The sequence below is a fragment of the Macrosteles quadrilineatus genome, unplaced genomic scaffold, assembly GCF_028750875.1.
Source record: "Macrosteles quadrilineatus isolate MER2022 unplaced genomic scaffold, UCM_ALF_1.0 Scaffold_54__1_contigs__length_841927, whole genome shotgun sequence".
NCBI classification, from domain to species: Eukaryota; Metazoa; Arthropoda; class Insecta; order Hemiptera; family Cicadellidae; genus Macrosteles; species Macrosteles quadrilineatus.
The window spans coordinates 528,064-548,071 of NW_026542647.1; the positions used below are offsets into that span (position 1 = coordinate 528,064).

General features: G+C 36.3%; 1 protein-coding gene across 1 annotated transcript; it reads right to left on the reverse strand.

Annotated features, from left to right (window-relative positions):
- Nucleotides 1–10,429: 10,429 nt before the first annotated feature.
- LOC129006009 (serine-rich adhesin for platelets-like) lies at nucleotides 10,430–19,777 on the reverse strand. The gene is given in 5 exon segments (XM_054435097.1): nucleotides 10,430–10,522; nucleotides 10,525–11,838; nucleotides 17,837–17,983; nucleotides 18,844–18,971; nucleotides 19,762–19,777. Coding segments are annotated over 5 exon segments (1,698 nt in total).
- Nucleotides 19,778–20,008: the final 231 nt, after the last annotated feature.

The window sequence follows — 20,008 nt, forward strand, 5'->3', positions numbered from 1 at the left end:
TGTCTATGGCCTAAATCACGTTTTCAGCCCGGGCTTTGGCCTAAGCTCGGTTGAGGCGAAGTCCAAAATGAGGCAAACAAGCGAGTTTGAAAATACACTTTTCGGCCAAGTGATTACTACATTTTTCACCAGACTGCACCATTCCTCAAGACGAATATAATAATAACCCCATCACAATAAATCTGCAGACTAAACAAATTTTAATTTACCTTATAGGATTTTCACTAAAATATATCTTTTAAAATTACAGATTTTTTCCTTTTTTAATAACAGTGGATTTAATGAGTTCTGTACTTAGGTTCTCTAGAACAAACAAAGTAATAAAGTGTGTTTTAGTGAAATGTTAATTGATTGCCATACAATAAATAAATTTACCAAATGTAATCTAAATAAAATATAAATAAAATAATATAATATAAATATAAATATAAATATAAATAAACAAATATAAAAAAGAACAAACGTCAGCTGTGTAGGCCTTCTTATTTTCCATAACATGGAAATTTACGGTAATCAAATTTACAAATTTGTACAAAAACGCTTCAATTTACAACTATTTGTTTGCAAAGCTCTACAGAATGGATTGTAAAGAAATTTAGACATATTATCAAGGTTATCAGGGTCAAGAATGGAAACCCCCTAATTTTTACCCCATAAAACCTCATTACTATAGTCCGGTCGTGTTGGATTGCAAACTCTTTGATTTACACTTTTGTACCAAATTTCATCAAAATTTGATGATTTTTAACCGACTTATCGTGCCAACTGACATACATCAATTATAAATTCGAACAGATGGTGTTTTTGGATCTGGTAGCATTAAACGAAATACCCCCGCATCAGAAAACCTTCAGAATAAACGAATTTTAATTTGCCTTATCTTATTTTCACTAAAATATTTCCTTAACATGACAGATTCATTCACTATTTAAATAACTTTAGATTTAATTAGTGCCTAGGTTTATTACTACAAGGAATGCTATACTGTGTTATTTGTCAGAATGTAAGAGCTTGGTTGTGAAATAAAAAATACCAAACCCGATAAAAATATATCTAACTACAACAGTTTATTTATACATCCATAAGAATTACATGAGAATTAGAAATTTACAATATTTTGGAATTTTCCCCTAACCGTTCGGCATACAACAATGTTTCGATACACTAAAAAGGAAATTTATGCAATATACTTGAAATAAATTGAAAAATGTTATGTTATGAGGTTCAACCATTGGATACCCCTATTTTTATCTCAAATCAACCCCCCCCCCAAAAAAAAAAAAAAAAAAAAAAAAAAAACACTGTTCCATAGTTCAATCATGCAGGTTTGCGAACTCGTGCAAATAGACGCAGGTTTTTCTTTTGTACCAAATTTCATCAAAACCTCATGATTTTTACTCGAATGATCGTGCTAACGGACACAAATATAAATTTGAACGGATTGTGTTTTGTCTTTGTGGGCCGTGGGGACATCAAAACGAAGAAGTAATTTAGTCCCATCTTCACAAACATGTGTACATCTTCAGAAACATGTATACATCTCCACAAATTTCACGTTTTACTAACTTGGGAAAGTATTCGTGTTTACGTTACTTATATGTATTTTGTGTGTGTTACTGTCTTGTTCTGAATGAAAGTGAAGTGACACCTTATGACCTGAAGAAGACTCCCGAGTCCTGATAGTCGAAACCAACCAGTAGCCATATTCCTACAAGAATCGCCCGGCGGTAAGAGGTATTTAAATCAAGTATATTATATTAACTACGTGATTCAGATGTTAACACCATGAAATTTCTTGAGTTTTCCCTTTATTCCCTAGAATGAGTGTGGAAGGAAGCGAAAGTGCCGGCCGACGGCCGAGTTGCCTGGGGTGCTCGTGCCCTCTCGATCGGGAACAATAGCCAGCGATATGGGGGCGGACCTACCGCCTACCACTATCCTATTCACTCTTATTGAATTTGTATTTTTCCTTTCTTCCGAATGATGAAGTCGTCAGGAACGATCCCTGGGCCCAGACTAGGGACTACCCACAGCGCGCGACGCGACGATCCTCGATACCCTTGCGTTCTAAACAAGTAATTTCCCTAAAAACCCGCGAAAGGTTGGTAAAATGTGAAATTACTGTATCGGGTTTTTTGTTCGAGTAGGTTAAGTACACTTTTAGTTTTTTTCAACAATGGGACGAAAACTGACTCTTGAAAAGTTCTGACCGTTCCATAACCAACCCCTTGAGCCTAATTCAACTCTTAAGAAAAAATCCCTAGATTTTTCAAGCTTATATCCAAGCCCAACCGTAGTGAAAGTAATACAAAGAATACAAAAGCTAACCTTCAGAGTTTTTAACTATGCGTGTCACCCTGGGATATTAATACACCCCACGTTAAATATTGCAACGCAACCATTTAAATAAGAGGTGCACGCATGTAAATGTAACGATACTAATTTATCTATTGAAAACATTCTTTTTTGACATAAGATAAAACCATAGAAGGTTCATATAATTTTCTATGCTCAATATGTATGTAGTAATGCATCTGTGACTGATCGATTATTCCAGTGTTTGGATGACATTTTTTGTAGCATTTCTAATCCATAATTTCCAAGTGGACTGGATTGAAAAATGTTAAAAGGGCAAATTTATTTCTACCATAAAATTAAAAGTAAAATCATGTCTCATTACTTCAAAACGGTCAAATTATAATTAGTTAAATTATAAGATTTTTTGTTTCTAAATCCCGGAAGATGCAAATGGAGGATGCAAATTGTTTTTACCATAAGCTATATGTTTTCATATCGCTGTACTAATTTAAAATTTGTAACAACAATAGTATTTTGAGAGATTTTAATGCTAATGAAATGACACTAAATCTACTAAGTTTAAAGCCGGTTGCTTTTTTACCGTGAATTCAATCCAAACAAATAGTTCCGGAATCACGAAAAAGTGATTCCGGAACTATTTGTTTGGATTGAATTCACGGTAAAAAAGCAACCGGCTTTAAACTTAGTAGATTTAGTGTCATTTCATTAGCATTAAAATCTCTCAAAATACTATTGTTGTTACAAATTTTAAATTAGTACAGCGATATGAAAACATATAGCTTATGGTAAAAACAATTTGCATCCTTAACAAAATATTTGAAATCTTCAGTAACTAATAACATTGCAAAACTCGAATTATTGACTAGAATTGAGGACAATAAGTAGGTACTTATTGGACATAGTAACTGTAGGACATAGGTAATTCTAGATTTGTATTTTTATACGTGTACTTCAGATATTGCTATAACTGTAAACTTGTTCTTAGAATCGTAAAATGCTTTGGAATATGTATTCCACTGCGTTTTCATATATATGTATATACAGGGTGAGTCTTCTAAGCTGTCCTAAACAGATTACAGACGAACAGCTTGACATACAGAGATGAAACAAAATTTTTCCCTACTAATTCATACCCAAGGAACAACGTAAAAATATTTTTATCATTTTTAAAATACAGGGTGTTCAAGAAACTGGGGGTCATGGGTTCGAATCACAGAGTTTTCAAATGTAAACATATGTCATATTATGCATCATTTTAAAGCTCTAGACTAGACAAACAATTTAGTGAAAACAGAACTCATTTATCTTTGTCCGTTTCAAAATGGCGGCCATTTTTATAGAAAATATTGATACTTACAGAATACCCTGTATCTTGAAAACCACTAAACTTATTTTCGTTCTGTTTGAAAATTCTTAATCCTCGTAGGTTCAGCTTTAATTTGATATACAACAAGTCAACATTTAAAAAACTAAATATTTTTTCTGTGATTTTAATTTTTTTTTAAGTTGGTAGCATTGTAAATGGAAAATTTTTAAATGGCAACATATGTAAAATTGTGTATCATTTTTAAGGTCTTGTAAAAACAAACAACTTTTAAATTCAAACCTACCATCTATCTTTGATCGTTTTCTAGTAATTAACCAAAAACTCCAATTGCCCATATAAAACTCATGTTAAACGCACAGTATCATGGGAATAGTGTATCTGCATCCACTAATCTTCAGTACTGCACGTTTAGCATGTGTTTTATATGGGCAATTGGAGTTTATGGTTAATTACTAGAACACGATCAAAGATAGATGGTAGGTTTAAATTTAAAAGTTGTTTGTTTTTACAAGACCTTAAAAATGATATACAATTTTACATATGTTGCCATTTAAAAATTTTCATTTAAAAGGCTACCAACTTAAAAAAAATAAAATCATAGAAACAATATTTAGTTTTTAAATGTTGACTTGTTGTATATCAAATTAAAGCTGAACCTAGGAGAATTAAGAATTTTCAAACAGAACGAAAATAAGTTTAGTGGTTTTCAAGATACAGGGTATTCTGTAAGTATCAATATTTTCTATAAAAATGGCCACCATTTTGAAACGGACAAAGATAAATGAGTTCTGTTTTCACTAAATTATTTGTCTAGTCGAGAGCTTTAAAATGATGCATAATATGACATATGTTTACATTTGAAAACTCTGAGATTCGAACCCATGACCCCCAATTTCTTGAACACCCTGTATTTTAAAAATGGTAAAAATATTTTTAAGTTGTTCGTTGGGTATGAATTAGTGGGGAAAAGTTTTGTTTCATCCCTGTATGTCAAGCCATTCGTCTGTAATCTGTTTAGGGCAGCTTAGAAGATTCACCCTGTATATCATATATATATCACCTGCTATAACTCTTGTAAACGAACAGAAAACTAAAGGAACTCATGCAAACCAACAAACTTATATTGACGTGGCGATTTAAAATGGTTTATAGAAAGAGCATAAGACCCTGTTTTGGGGCTATTTGCCAAAAACTTGTACTGGTTGTTGTTTGTTTCCTCCATTGCGAGTATGATGAACCAAATAAGTTTGGATTTAAAATGAACATACAGGTAATTAAAGCTACGATTAGAAACATAGACTGTGTTTTGTTTGATTGCACTGCACTTATATATAAATTAGTTTATTATTGTGTCCAATAATAGAGTAAAATCATTGACTATATATACCTACAGGATATATAGTTAATGGTAAAATCAAACAAAACACAGTGTACGTTTCTAATCGTAGCTTTATTTAGAATAATTAATTAATGGGTTTACTTGAATGGACTTCACATCGAAGATCGTGTATACAGTAAACTACACTTTTTTAATGAGTTTTCGAATTAATGTAAAAGTAGAACTATTCATTTAAATCAATATCAATACATTTTTATTGATTGATTGCTACTTAACTCAATTATCATATTAATTAGCATTAACCAATTAGAAGTAATTTAATCAGGTACAGTATGATGCATGTACTGTTTATCAAATGGTAGTCGAACAGAGGATGTAATTTATTTATCAGAATTATTTAAGCTAGGATCTTCCGGAATTACGTATTTTGTACTCTAATATTTAAATAATTACAGTAAACATCTCAGACCTACAACACAAATCAATAGGAAATGTGGCTATAAGAAGTTCTAGAATGTACAGAATTGAAGATCATAAAGAGTTAAAGTTACAATGATATAGTTTGGATAACTAAAAGGCATACTACCATTTTCGTCGCGGACCAGTTCTGGAACAACATACAAAATTGATCAACCATACACACACGTACAATAAACACAATTGTGAGGCCCTGAATCAGTTACATGACTACTTTGCAGTTAAACAAATTTGGTGTTTTTTTCATTTTATATAATGATTTGGTAAAAAATTATTTGCTTACATGGAATTTTAAACAGTTAAGCATTTTATTGCATAACCTACTTCCATGTAAATTGTGATTAGTTTATACAAACTGTCTTTTGGTAAGATTTAATCATGGAATTTTTTAGTTACCGTTTACTGTTATTATTATTTAATAAATAATGCATTTGTCGATATTTTTTTATTTATGGAGTTAATTGTAAGGAGGGACCAACGGGGTCCTAAATTTCTAAATAAGCATTTTCATTCAATAATTCATCTACAACGAAATCGTTGTCCTCAAGGAGTTTTAATTATACTTTAACAACATATGATCCTACACTCTTCTTATACTCACGCTTTAATTCAACACGCTAATAAGGGGGGTGAACGGTAGGTACTTAATATACAAACATTCTCAAAACATCACTCTTAAGGAGAGTTAGATTCTGAACATTTCACTTTGAACATCTACACTCCGAACATTTCTCAGGAGTGTAGAATGGTGTTAAATGCCTTGTGTAGTTGTATTTTAAGCCCAGAGCAAATCTCAGGTCACAGCCATGGGGGTGAAATTCTGCCCACGAACTTTTGAGTTGCACAACACGAGTTGAATAAATTTAAGGTGGAATTAAACGTATCGTTTCATGGCTGTGAATTTAATCAGGACAAATCAAATTGTTAAATCTAGAGTGTACGGGCTGCAATTTCGCCTCCGGAATTTTGAACCCCGAATTTTGCCCTCGGAATTGTATCCCCTAACCAGATATAGAATTTGTCATAGGGAAGTCAACTCTTCTCTGGGGGTGAAATTCCAGGGGGATACGAATCTGGTGACCCGTTTTGTTACTAAGACCAGGGTCTCTTTTACCAAGACCATTTATTTTAGCCCACTGATCAAGAACAGCTTAGGGTGCTTAGAGTGGTACTCGATTTTATTTGTATAATTATTTTCCTGGCAGAGGCAAAGATATTGACTACAGATTACAATTGCATGTACGAGGTCGCTTGAATTCTTAGAGTTGAATCTGTTTTACCAAACTATTGATCATATTTTAAGTCCGATAAATCGTTATAGGCTAATATTTAATATTTTACAGAATCTATACATTTCTCTGGTACCGGGTTTCCTAAGTATTAGCAGTACATAATTAACCCTGTTTACGCCTGTACATTATACATAAAGGTTAACTAAACATTTATCGGAAAATCTATTGATCATTTTAACTAGTAATCGATCAGAGTTAAACTAAATAAGAACTATGAATCAAACATGATAAAACACAAACATAATATGGAGAGGTATTAAAATATCTCGTCTTTTCCCAATTTATATTTATTAGGATATGACCCTTTTAAACTATCTTCCATAGTAATATTATTTACCATAGTCGGTTAATGTTTCTCTGATAAGCACTTAGCGCATGTTAGTTACTGTTTTGTATACACCATATACCATCACGTTGATTTTCTACACATTTTTGCGCGATTTCTCATATCGCTTACGTGTTAACATGTTACAAAATTTCAAACTAAGCACGACTGTTTCAATAGCTAAACAGCCCTGGTACCCCGGCATCAATATACACTAGGCGAGTAAAAACGCGTGTATTAATTATTTTACAACTACTTTGTAAAACTTGTACTTTGTCTACCGATGACGGTTCTTCATGGCTATTTGCCGGTTCAATACACTGGTGTTCATATGCTATTAATAATATCGATGCTATTATCTTTTTTGTTGTTAAAATCTGATGTAGGTGATGAAAACTATCTATTAAAGCTGCTCGCATGTATTTATAGTGTAAAATAAGTCTCTACAGCACATATATTAAACATGAGAACACCTGTTTTACCCAAAAAGCCAATAACTAAGAACAAACCGATAAAATCGATATGACCAATGAAACACGAATAGCTTTCCTTTGTCCTAAATAACCTGTTAAATTAATATTAGTGCCACCCATCCTTTGAAACCAGCAACTATTTACTGTAAATGGAAATGCCGTACAAATCATGTGGTAGTAAATTTTAATGCGCTAGATGTAAATGATATCGACTCGTATTAAAACTTCCCATGACAACTTATTTGTCTTAAACCAAACCTAAAGTTAGAGTTTGTTTGGTCAATTTTGTTTTACCTAACTACGCCTACATCTTAATAAATGTGTTTAGAAGTAGTTGCTTAATTCTTTGTTAAAACTATTAGGTTATCTTTGGGTAATTCACCTCTTGAAAGTCAGTCATGGTCTTGTCACGCGGGGTGATCAACAACTCATTAGTTCCACAATCGTCACTACACCCTCGGTACCGGCACTTGCCTAATCCCTAGTCACCAGTCATGACTAAAGGTTACAGGTCACCACAGTCGCAGTCCGCACTGATACTGATAACGGACCCGCGACCGCGGCCCGCGACCAACGCCGTGGAGGGGACCGTGGACCAATCACAGACCTCGCTGATCCCTCCTACCCCCCACCCCCGACCACGGTAATCACATACAGATTACTAAAATGTATCTCTACTACTGTACTGGCCTCAACTGCTGACTGGCGGTAGGGCTCAATTATGCCAAACTGTTCTAAAATGGAAGCAGAATTATTGCCGAGGTGTTTACAGTATGTTTAAGGGCTTTGAACTTAACTATCAACACATACCCAGGTAACTGAGTGGGTGTACTCGCCTGGTAGCTGGTTCGATCCTAAGATAAGGCAAACATATTTTCTTGGTTCGAATCTGGATCTGTTATCATTGATCATTGTCCTATTAATGTCCTATTAATGTCCTATTAATTCATGGTCCTGGTTAATGTATCAGCTGGTCTTAGTCATATCAAAGCTACTAGTCAAGCATCTCACTCCATTCTAAGCTCATCCTCCACTCAGGGTAAAAATGCGCTCTGTAGTGTCTCAACCTCAATTGGCAATTCAATGAAATGTGTAGACAACTTAAGAGTTTGCGCAGGGGCAAAGTCGAGAAGATGTAATTTGTTTTTGTTTTGAATGCAACTAAGGGAATAAACTGTCAGCGGTTACAATATCATGTCAATATGGCAAGTTACGAACAAACGATCCATAAATTTTCTTTAATTATGACTGTATAATTACAAATGATGTATCGGAACAATTTGCCAGATACAATATTAAAACAACAACCAACTTCTAAAGTTGCCTCTTCATGGAATAAACAATACATATTTATCAATCGCTCATCATTACGAACAGCGCAAAAGTAATAGTCTTAATCCTTGTCCGCACCAGATGATTAGTATGCAGACCATAGATTGTTTAAAGAACGTTTGAAAACATCGTACTCCATTATAAGATTTGTCTTCAGATTGGTTTGTTAACATGGTTTATGTGTAGTATAAAGGGAGCCGATGAATTTAGGGCGACTATTTTCATTTGATGACATCGAGTGAATAATGTATAATATTAGTTACACTCGATGGTTTTTTCTTTTAACCTCTAGTTATATTACTGATAAATGAAGGAGAGACGCTTTCACAGTTTACCTATTTAATTACCTAATTAATGTCTTATTCTGTTGAAACATAGACTAAAAATAGTCTATATAAACATTTGACTAGGAAATGTGCATTATCCCAACCAAGTATTAAGGTCACTTACGTCAATAAAATTATTGACTATCCAAATCAATGTATTTCATTTAAAAGGATTTGATTGCAAACAGGAGTCTTTCTTACCGTCATTACCTTCTTCTCCATACCTAACCAATCAAACTTCATCACACGTTATGAAACTTAATTCGATATTTAGTAGAACATTACATAGGAATATATAATTTATTCAAACTTTTGTTTGGTTATAAATATTAATTAGAACAGTTAAATTTGGTATAATATAGAGCGTTGTCAATCTCAACGACATTTATTTATTTATTTATTCATATCAACGGATACACCATTTACAAAATATATGTGTTTTAAGTACACGAGCAGAATGAAAAGATAAAAATAACAAGATAAGCTACATAATGACCTTGAAACAAAGCAGCATTGCAACAAAAAATAATAACAACAAGACACCAACGTAACAAAAATAACAGATAATAACACTAACAATGTATTGTACAGATAATAACAAAAAATATGTAATATTAATTTGGACTTCAGAAAAAGCATATAGATTTTGAAAGTAACAACAACAAATATCTCCTCAAGATTTAACAACAAATAAACTATGATGACAATAAGTTCTACGTGAAAAAAAACAACAATCGCCAATAAATCTATGAAAGAATAACAAGAATGAAAGAGATTTAGAAACAAAACAAACATACATCAGCTACAAAACAGGCATAACAAAGATAATGTTAGAGGATTTACTTCTGAAGGAAGACAACTGTTCGTTGAAGAAGTCAACTTGTGATCCGACTTCGTTTCCAAGACGCTGCAATCTGGCCAAAACATAAAACAAACAATGTCCCTGTGTGGTGGATTTTTTGCATTGCTGGAAAATTGGTGTTTCCTTAGTCGTACAAACCGGAGAAGTAGTTATGTATCGATGTCAGGATGGATATAAGAGATATAAGTTTCGACTACAGTTCGTATATTTAAATCAGCATTGACAAATCTCCTATAAAAAATTGGATAACAGCGATATCCTCCTCCGTGGTTGGAATTCAGAAAAAAGCCTTGCAACTTCACCTTATGATTCTTAACAGTAAATCAATTTTACTCACATAAAATGGCTAAAAAATTATCAGTAGCATATGAGTGCTAACAGTAGACTGACAGCGGCAGGTCGTCCTGGAACCTTTGTTTTGCTTCCCTTATTTTCAAATTTCTTTGAGACTTAGAGGAGGTTGAGGTAGAGGTGGAGGTAGAGGTAGAGGTAGAGGTGGTGTTAGGGGTAGAGGTAGAGGTGGAGTTAGGGGTAGAGGTAGAGGTGGAGGTAGAGGTAGAGGTGGAGTTAGGGGTAGAGGTAGAGGTGGAGGTAGAGGTAGAGGTGGAGTTAGGGGTAGAGGTAGAGGTGGAGGTAGAGGTAGAGGTGGAGTTAGGGGTAGAGGTAGAGGTGGAGTTAGGGGTAGAGGTAGAGGTGGAGGTAGAAGTAGAGGTGGAGTTAGGGGTAGAGGTAGAGGTGGAGTTAGGGGTAGAGGTAGAGGTGGAGGTAGAGGTAGAGGTGGAGTTAGGGGTAGAGGTAGAGGTGGAGGTAGAGGTAGAGGTGGAGTTAGGGGTAGGGGTAGAGGTGGAGTTAGGGGTAGAGGTAGAGGTGGAGTTAGGGGTAGAGGTAGAGGTGGAGTTAGGGGTAGAGGTAGAGGTGGAGGTAGAGGTAGAGGTGGAGTTAGGGGTAGAGGTAGAGGTGGAGGTAGAGGTAGAGGTGGAGTTAGGGGTAGGGGTAGAGGTGGAGTTAGGGGTAGAGGTAGAGGTGGAGTTAGGGGTAGAGGTAGAGGTGGAGTTAGGGGTAGAGGTAGAGGTGGAGGTAGAGGTAGAGGTGGAGGTAGAGGTAGAGGTAGAGGTGGAGGTAGAGGTAGAGGTGGAGTTAGGGGTAGAGGTAGAGGTGGAGGTAGAGGTAGAGGTGGAGTTAGGGGTAGAGGTAGAGGTGGAGTTAGGGGTAGAGGTAGAGGTGGAGTTAGGGGTAGAGGTAGAGGTGGAGTTAGGGGTAGAGGTAGAGGTGGAGGTAGAGGTAGAGGTGGAGTTAGGGGTAGAGGTAGAGGTGGAGGTAGAGGTAGAGGTGGAGTTAGGGGTAGAGGTAGAGGTGGAGTTAGGGGTAGAGGTAGAGGTGGAGTTAGGGGTAGAGGTAGAGGTGGAGTTAGGGGTAGAGGTAGAGGTGGAGGTAGAGGTAGAGGTGGAGGTAGAGGTAGAGGTGGAGTTAGGGGTAGAGGTAGAGGTGGAGGTAGAGGTAGAGGTGGAGTTAGGGGTAGAGGTAGAGGTGGAGGTAGAGGTAGAGGTGGAGTTAGGGGTAGAGGTAGAGGTGGAGTTAGGGGTAGAGGTAGAGGTGGAGTTAGGGGTAGAGGTAGAGGTGGAGTTAGGGGTAGAGGTAGAGGTGGAGGTAGAGGTAGAGGTGGAGGTAGAGGTAGAGGTGGAGTTAGGGGTAGAGGTAGAGGTGGAGGTAGAGGTAGAGGTGGAGTTAGGGGTAGAGGTAGAGGTAGAGGTAGAGGTAGAGGGAGCCTTGAATGTTGAGGAGATTTACCGCTTTTCAACGCCTTTAGGGCCAGTCTATTTTTCACTGTGTTGCAAGCAGAAAGGTTGTCTGATTATTCTGTTTACAATGTTAAGTGACAGTAGTGATAACAGTGACGACAAGTCGTCAGCATGTAAGTGGTGGCTGATCGGTACGTAAAGTAATCGAAAATTCACCGCTCATCCCATAAATCAACTACGCCAAGATTTGGGAGAATATCACCATCTGTTTTTGCAACAAAAGGGATACATGAGTTGCAGACAAGTTTCAGGAGTACATGAGGATGTCACATAAACATTTTCATACATTTGAGCCAACGTGTCACTAAAGCTGGAAACTTTAAAAACTACTCTGCAAACTTCATGTTGCATGAGCCCCATGGCCAAACGGGCCAATCACAGAGAAGCACCGCGCGATAGACCGCTCGAAAAGACAAACTATGTAGTTTGTCTTCAAAAGCGGTCGCGCGGGACCTCCTGGTAAACCGCTAGGTACACCTCTACCTCGACCTCTTTATTATGCGCGGGCCCATAACATACAATGTATTTGTGATACATCGAAGTACCGCAACCTCTACCTCTACCTCCTCACTATGCGGGTACCCTAAGGAAGCCCAATCCCCAACCACCACATTCCAGCCCTACAATTTTCTTTTATTTCTCTTGGTCCCTTAAACTCTAGTTTATCTTGATATGCATTAGTTCAGTTTCCTTTAAATTCAATTGGTCTTACAAAGCTTTTTTCTACCAGCAATACTTCCCCTAGCTTGACAGCTTTGTCGAGTTCAGTTTTAACTACCGAATTAATTTAATTTAATTAATTAGTTGTATACTAAATTTTTTGCACCTAAATTTAAGTTCAGAATTTATAAGATAAATGGTTACCAACCATTTATGCATATTTCCTTTTTTCATCAACTATTATACTTCCTAAAATTACTTTGAACTTATTAGTAATGCAGTTGTTGATATTACTGTCACACAGCAGAATATCACGAGGATATATCATCACACGGAGGGTAAGTGTTTAGATTACAGTATGGTAACTTATTGTAACTATGTTTGTGAAGATAATTATCGGAGGTTTAATAATAGATTTTTACATATTCGGGACCCTCGGCAACACCGCGCATTATATTTGTTCATTTAAGGTTTGTTACACGTTCTCGTGTCCTTATATTCCAGTTAGTGTAAGTGTGGAGAGCACCTTTCTAACTACGTACTTGTTAAAGTCAAACGATACTGCAGACTGTCGTTGCTATACCGGAGTACATAGGTATATTGTTTGTCCATCTACACAGCCTTGAGATAAACAGTCAACCATTGAGTGTGGAAGGCAGTTACTCTGTCTTTTCTAACTCTTGTTGCAAACGTGACAAAGTCGGTAGTCGCGTAGGCTCGCGGGAAAAATCGCAACCGATAGACCCACGCATCAAGTCGCAGCTAGCAGCCGGACCAGCCTAATGTATGCCAGAAGCCAGGAATCTTGTTCACACACTGCTTAAACAGTAGATAAGCCCTAATGTGCGGCAATGTTAACATATTTGAGTAGATGCGTTATCTATTAGACAACTGCTAAATCGAAACACGCAAATTCAACAAAATTTATTCTACTACGGAATGCCCGTATGTGGGTACTTACCAACAATGAGCTGGCCAATGGAATAACAATCAAGATGCAATGCTCAGGCACTTTGATAATGTGTCATGTAGATGTAGAATAATAAACGTATTCAGAGTATGTTTGATGTATATTTTATATTTTGATACAAGGACGCCACCACACCAGGGCGTACTATGAGTGAAGGATGACTGTTGAAAGGATGACATGATGGTTGTTGTTACTGAGTGGATGACGATGACATGATAGTTGTTGCTATCGAGAAAGGCTGGTCCTTTAGCCAGGACAATTTATTAAAAGCATTGACTATGTACCATAAATATATAATTATATACCGGTTCTGTATTTACCATAAATGACTACGGTATATAGTCAATTTATTCATAATGAACCACGATAGCTGGGTCCAGTTTCGACCGACTTTGTCTCAGGATTGAATTTGCAACCTGCTGATTTCTAGACGTTCGCTATACCCACCCAGCTAATTATTAATATGTCTCGTGAATCTGAATAATAATTATTCATTGGACTAAAGGAGTGTCTCTTTATAATCTGTAATGATAAGAAAAAAGGACAGCAGTATGCAGTATTGATTATATTGTAGGACAGACAGATAAAGAAATATATTTGTTCTTCTTACTAAAACCTCTAAAACTAACGTGAACGGCAATGTTGGCCACAGTTCGATACGTTTAACATTATTTGTCTCTGAAAGAGGCAAAATTAGTTCAAAAACTAAGAATTGAGATGTTCTAATTCTTAAAAATGTGTAAGGGCCTTGTAAACATACAACTTATTGCTTGTTATAGAATAAAAGAATTTTTAGGTATCCCCTGAACTAACGAAAATATTGGGGAACTATCGATAACTAACGTAGAACCAACGATTGGTATGGACAAAGGTGGATACGCTATAAGGGTACGCTAACTTCACGGACCTTATCACGGTAGATTAATTCTTGGAGTCAAATAGAATATTTAAGTACAATGAGCATCAACAATAAACAGATTTAATTGTTTCCAGTTGTAATAAAACAAAAGCCAAAGCCTATCATACTTCCAAATCATTACATTTCTCTCTTCACCGCCACTATAGACTAGTGGTACCAGTATAAAGACAGTGAAGAAGTCACAGTAGTCTCATGGGCAACGGGTGACTCCAGAGGGTAGGCCAGGGCTTACCCAAAGATTTGGTAGTTATTTCAAAATTATAAAGAAATTTTATTTAAAGGGTAATCAATAAAACTCATTATTTAAAGGGAAATCAATAAAACTCATTATTTTGCATTAACATTTTAAAAGTCACCCCTTTTTGCGGGGAAGCCCATTAAACCTCTCGTCCACAGATCAAACTACCTACTTCTTGATCCTGGTTAGGCCTACCCAAAAACATATTCCTGGACCCACCCCTGAAGACCTCAGTCCTTGCATCCACTGTGCTACTGTGTCCGCTACGGTATTAGCAACCAAATGAGTAAAACAGTTCATAGCTCTTATTTGACTAAACTTATAATTCAATTTCCTCGCGTACGAGATTCTTTAGGAAAGTAACAGAAAGTTAAACGGGAAAAGCGTTGGTGCGAGAGAGATCGCACTCGACAAAGCCACATACACATTGTCATAATGGTGTTAGGCTTGCCGAGGGTGTTGTTAAATAATTTATAACGAATAATAATCAAACAAATGATACATTGTCTATTGTGAATTGATCAAGTAGGCTAGCGGTAGAATGCTGTAGGCAGTAGGTTTGTTGGTATTGTTGCGGAGCGACCGCGACGGGACTCTGAGCTCAACCCACGTCGGTACTGATACCCACGCATCGTCTAAACCGATCATTATCGCGAACCACCACTTAGGGTAATTAATTGATGGAGCAGCAGCATCAGCAGCAGGAACTAGACGTCTAGAGATCTTTATAAAGCAGTTGCATCAGGAATAGGTACTAGGAGTCTGCAAGTCTTTGTAAAGCAGCAACATCAGCAGCAGGTACTAGACGTCTGATAATCCTTATAAAATTCAGCATTAGCAGCAGGTACTAGACGTCTGATAATCTTTATAAAATTCAGCATCTGCAGCAGGTACTAGACGTCTGATAATCTTTATAAAATTCAGCATCTGCAGCAGGTACTAGACGTCTGATAATCTTTATAAAATTCAGCATCTGCAGCAGGTACTAGACGTCTGATAATCTTTATAAAATTCAGCATCTGCAGCAGGTACTAGACGTCTGATAATCTTTATAAAATTCAGCATCTGCAGCAGGTACTAGACGTCTGATAATCCTTATAAAATTCAGCATTAGCAGCAGGTACTAGACGTCTGATAATCTTTATAAAATTCAGCATCAGCAGCAGGTACTAGACGTCTGATAATCTTTATAAAATTCAGCATCAGCAGCAGGTACTAGACGTCTGATAATATTTATAAAATTCAGCATCAGCAGCAGGTACTAGACGTCTGATAATATTTATAAAATTCAGCATCAGCAGCAGGTACTAGACGTCTGATAATCTTTATAAAATTTAGCATCTGCAGCGGGTACTGGACGTCTATTGCAAAATGCAACATTGGCAGCATTTACTAGACGTCTGGTGATCTTTATAAAACATGAATGTATGAATATGCATCAGGCATATTTTATGGAAGTCTGGAGGGGTTTTCTCAAACTACTGTATTCCACATTATAAAAATGAAGATTTTATTGACAGATTAACGTTTATGAATAGCGAGTTCTGCGCTATTCCACGGCACCCTCAAGAACTGTGTGTGCTGCTTACCGGCTCCAAGTACGGTATTCATTTTAGCTCCAGTACTAATTAGATGTGATTTGTAAAGCGCTAGCTGCACATTTGTACATGTTTAAATTTCCGCATTTCCATTACGGGAGGAAATTTCGGGAATTTCACCATTTGAAACTAAAACTCGCTATAACACAAACTAATGAATATACAGGGTGGCTGAAAAGTAACTTGCACCCCCCCCCCCCTTAGCTTTTCAACCATTTGAGATATTTGAAATCTGTTTGCGGCAACCTTCTTAGATATGAAGGGCTACAATAAATATGGTCAATTTTGAAAATTTTGCCCTTAGGGGTAGCGGGGGTAGGGGGTAGCTCAAACTTTTCAAAGAGCAAGTATAGTCGAGTTTGGTATCATTTTGTAGGTCTTGACGAAACATAACAATTAACATAAAGAAAAATGGAAATCGGACCATTAATAACAAAATGGCAGTTCAAAATTACTTTAAATAACCATTGTCTCAATCATTTTTAGCTGCCATTTTGTTATGAATGCTCCGATTTCTATTTTATTTATGTTAATTGTTATGGTTCGTCAAGACCTACAAAATGATACCAAACTCGACTATACTTGCTGTTTGAACATTTTGAGCTACCCCCTACGGGGGCTACCCCTAAGGGGAAAATTTACAAAATTGATCATAATTACTGTAGCCCTTCATATCCAAACAAGTTGCCGCAAACCGATTTTAAATCTATCAAATAGTGAACCACCGCGATTATTTGAGTGGATTATAGGGCCAGTTTTGCGGGGTTGTAAGACACTTGAACCTCCACGCGGGTTCTGCCAGGTAGCGATAGAACTTTTCGAAATATTCATCCCTCCAGTTTCCCACTTTGATATACTAAGGGCTTAGTACACTTTTATACACTATATACCCTTTAAGAGTCAAGATTCGAGACTATTGCGAGCAACTAACTGTAGCCATTAATATAGGAACCCAATGTAAGTAGGAAAGATATGTTTATATCATTAAAAAATGTTTATGTTTTACAAAATAAAAGACATTTCGATTTGATTTTATTTGATATTTCTTTTCTTATGTTTCCTTCCTAGATTTGTTTATAAACATACTACGTATATTATATTCAATTTGAATGTCAACATACAAAAATACTTCAGAGATGTTTATGTCAGTATAAATAACTTTGCAAGTTCATTGTGGTAATGGAGTGTTAAGTGTTACAAATCTACTCCTTCCAAGGTTTTAAAAACCCTAACCTAAAAAATTAAGTTTAATGATATAGGTTAGTGTTTAAAAAATCTAGTTGTGTTAGTTTTCAACAAACTAAAGTTAGTGCAATTTTATGTGAAAACTAACAATGCTTCCAATTTACTTATCACAATATAACACTAAAAGTTCTAAATTATGCTAAAATTCTTCAAGTAAATCTAATTAATTGCAGTACTACCTGAGTTATGACCAAATTAAATGATTTGGAAGAAAACAATTAAGAAATCAATGGTAGAATAAAATGGTTAACTAAAGGAAAATTAAACAAACAAACAAAACAAATCTAACAGCTTATACTAATACATCATCTTTATAATATAGGCCAGAGGCCCACCTTCACTACTATAGAAGAGAGCCGTATGGTAGAGAGGACAGTCTGCGTCCGACAGTGGGACTGGCGATCCCGTTTGGAGAAGCTGCTGCGATTTGGACACCGTGAGCCGCCCAGCACTCCAGGAGACGATACCAGTTGAGGACTGAACTAACCGAGTCGAGCGGTCAAAGTCAGCAAGGACAACGTGGACCCAGGATGATAACTAACAAGACAGGACAGAGGGATGTCAACGGTCCAAATTGCTCTGGTCTCTGGGATACATAACTGGGGATAAATAACTGGAGGGATAAATATTTCGAAAAGTTCCCTTACATAGCCCCTTTCGCTACATGGCAAAACCCGCGTGGTCTTTCAAGTACAACCCTGCGAAACTGACCCTTCAAGTATCTTGGGACGGTCATAAAACTTCAACGGACGGTCGGTTCAATGACAACCGTCTAATATGTAATCTGTGCTTCGATCTTGGATCCACAAACACTCCCAAGAACTAATATTCCAATAAAGAGGTTGGAATAGGGTTTCTGAATGTTGGCGTTGAGCCCATGGCAAGAGAAGCATTATAATGACAGTCAGCTTCTCCTCCTTTACGAATTGTGAAATATTTATATTTATAGGCATCGTAAAATGTAATTGTAAATTTAATTAAGATTACCCTTGAAAAAAATTTATTTAGTAAATCACTAAACTCTGTTGAAACAAAATTATTGTTAATCTAAAACCAAAATCTACTCAGAAATTTCTTTATGTAATTCTTTGTTATGGATTTGTACAACTGCATAAAAAAAATACTTCACACATATTCAACAGAGATTTGATTTTTGACTGTATGTAACACATGAGAATAAACTGTTCGCATTCCTGCAATTTTATCATTAACTCCTAACAACTTGAGTGGTCTTAACCGGACTCTGATCGTGTGAGAACGAAATCAGATCGATCGACAAATAGTTTGTATTGTTTGATGGCAGGTATTTTACATGACAGTATAACGGAAGCAATTATAGGACCGAATGTTTCCTGCCGGCAGATTGTGTGAGTGCAAGCGCATCGAGCGAGTAGCTAGCTCCGCGGCCGAGTGGGCACTGCGGCGGCAGAGTTCGGACACCGTGTAATCGGTTACTCACATGAGCTATACCTGTTGTAGACAAACCAATAGTGTAGAATATCTTCATACATATAATCACAGAGTAATGACTAATCTCATTGATTAACAGCTTCCACGAAGCATTGCAATACAAGGAAATTTAGTGCATGCTTCCTCAAAGGTTAACTTGTCTTCTCTTGCTAAAAGCCAACGAACCAAAGACAATTTTCACCAAACCTGACACTAGATGGTCTCGCAAAGATTGACCAAAGAATAAGCCAAATTAACAATGATTGGCTAAGAGTTTACTCTCGGTAATATAATGCGAGAAACTCACCAACATACTGCTTTCGATTTTGAAAAGAGACTGACTAATGATAATGGTTCAATACTTTTTTTTTAATTTCCCTTAATGGTAATATTAGTATCATCAGCATACAGACAGGCCGCCCCGCCCCTGCATAGGAACGAGAGGAGTTTCAACACCGACCCCTGCCAATGAATACAAACCACTATAGTGGTTTGTATTCATTGCCCCTGCGGAACTCCATGGCGGACTGACTGTATCTGTGAATTACATTTTTGGATGTAATTATATTTACTTGAAAAATCTGATTTATAATGTTCTATCTCAACATATTTTTGCCTAAGTATAAGTGGTAGGATCTAAACCAATTTAATTCTTTGTCATGAATACCTAATTTTGAAGTGTCTATAAGCTGTATCGGACTATCAAATGCTCTTGTTAAATCAAGAAAAATTCCAATTACTTTTTCTCCCTTATCCACTACATTTATTATACTTTCAATAAATTCAATAACTGCAGTGACTGTCGATTTACCTGCTTGAAACTCCATGTTGTTCTGAATCCATTAAGTTATTTTGATTTTAAAAATCCATCAATTGTATAAACACAACTTTTTATAAGATTTTTGAAAAAACTGGGACCAGTGAAATTTGTTAGTAACAGGAAACATCATTTGGTTCCCCTTTTTTTGAAAACTGGAATAATTTTTACTATTTTGCGTTAATTCGGAAAAATGCCTGAAATGAGAGAAGATTTTACTATATGTAGAAGAGGTTTTTAA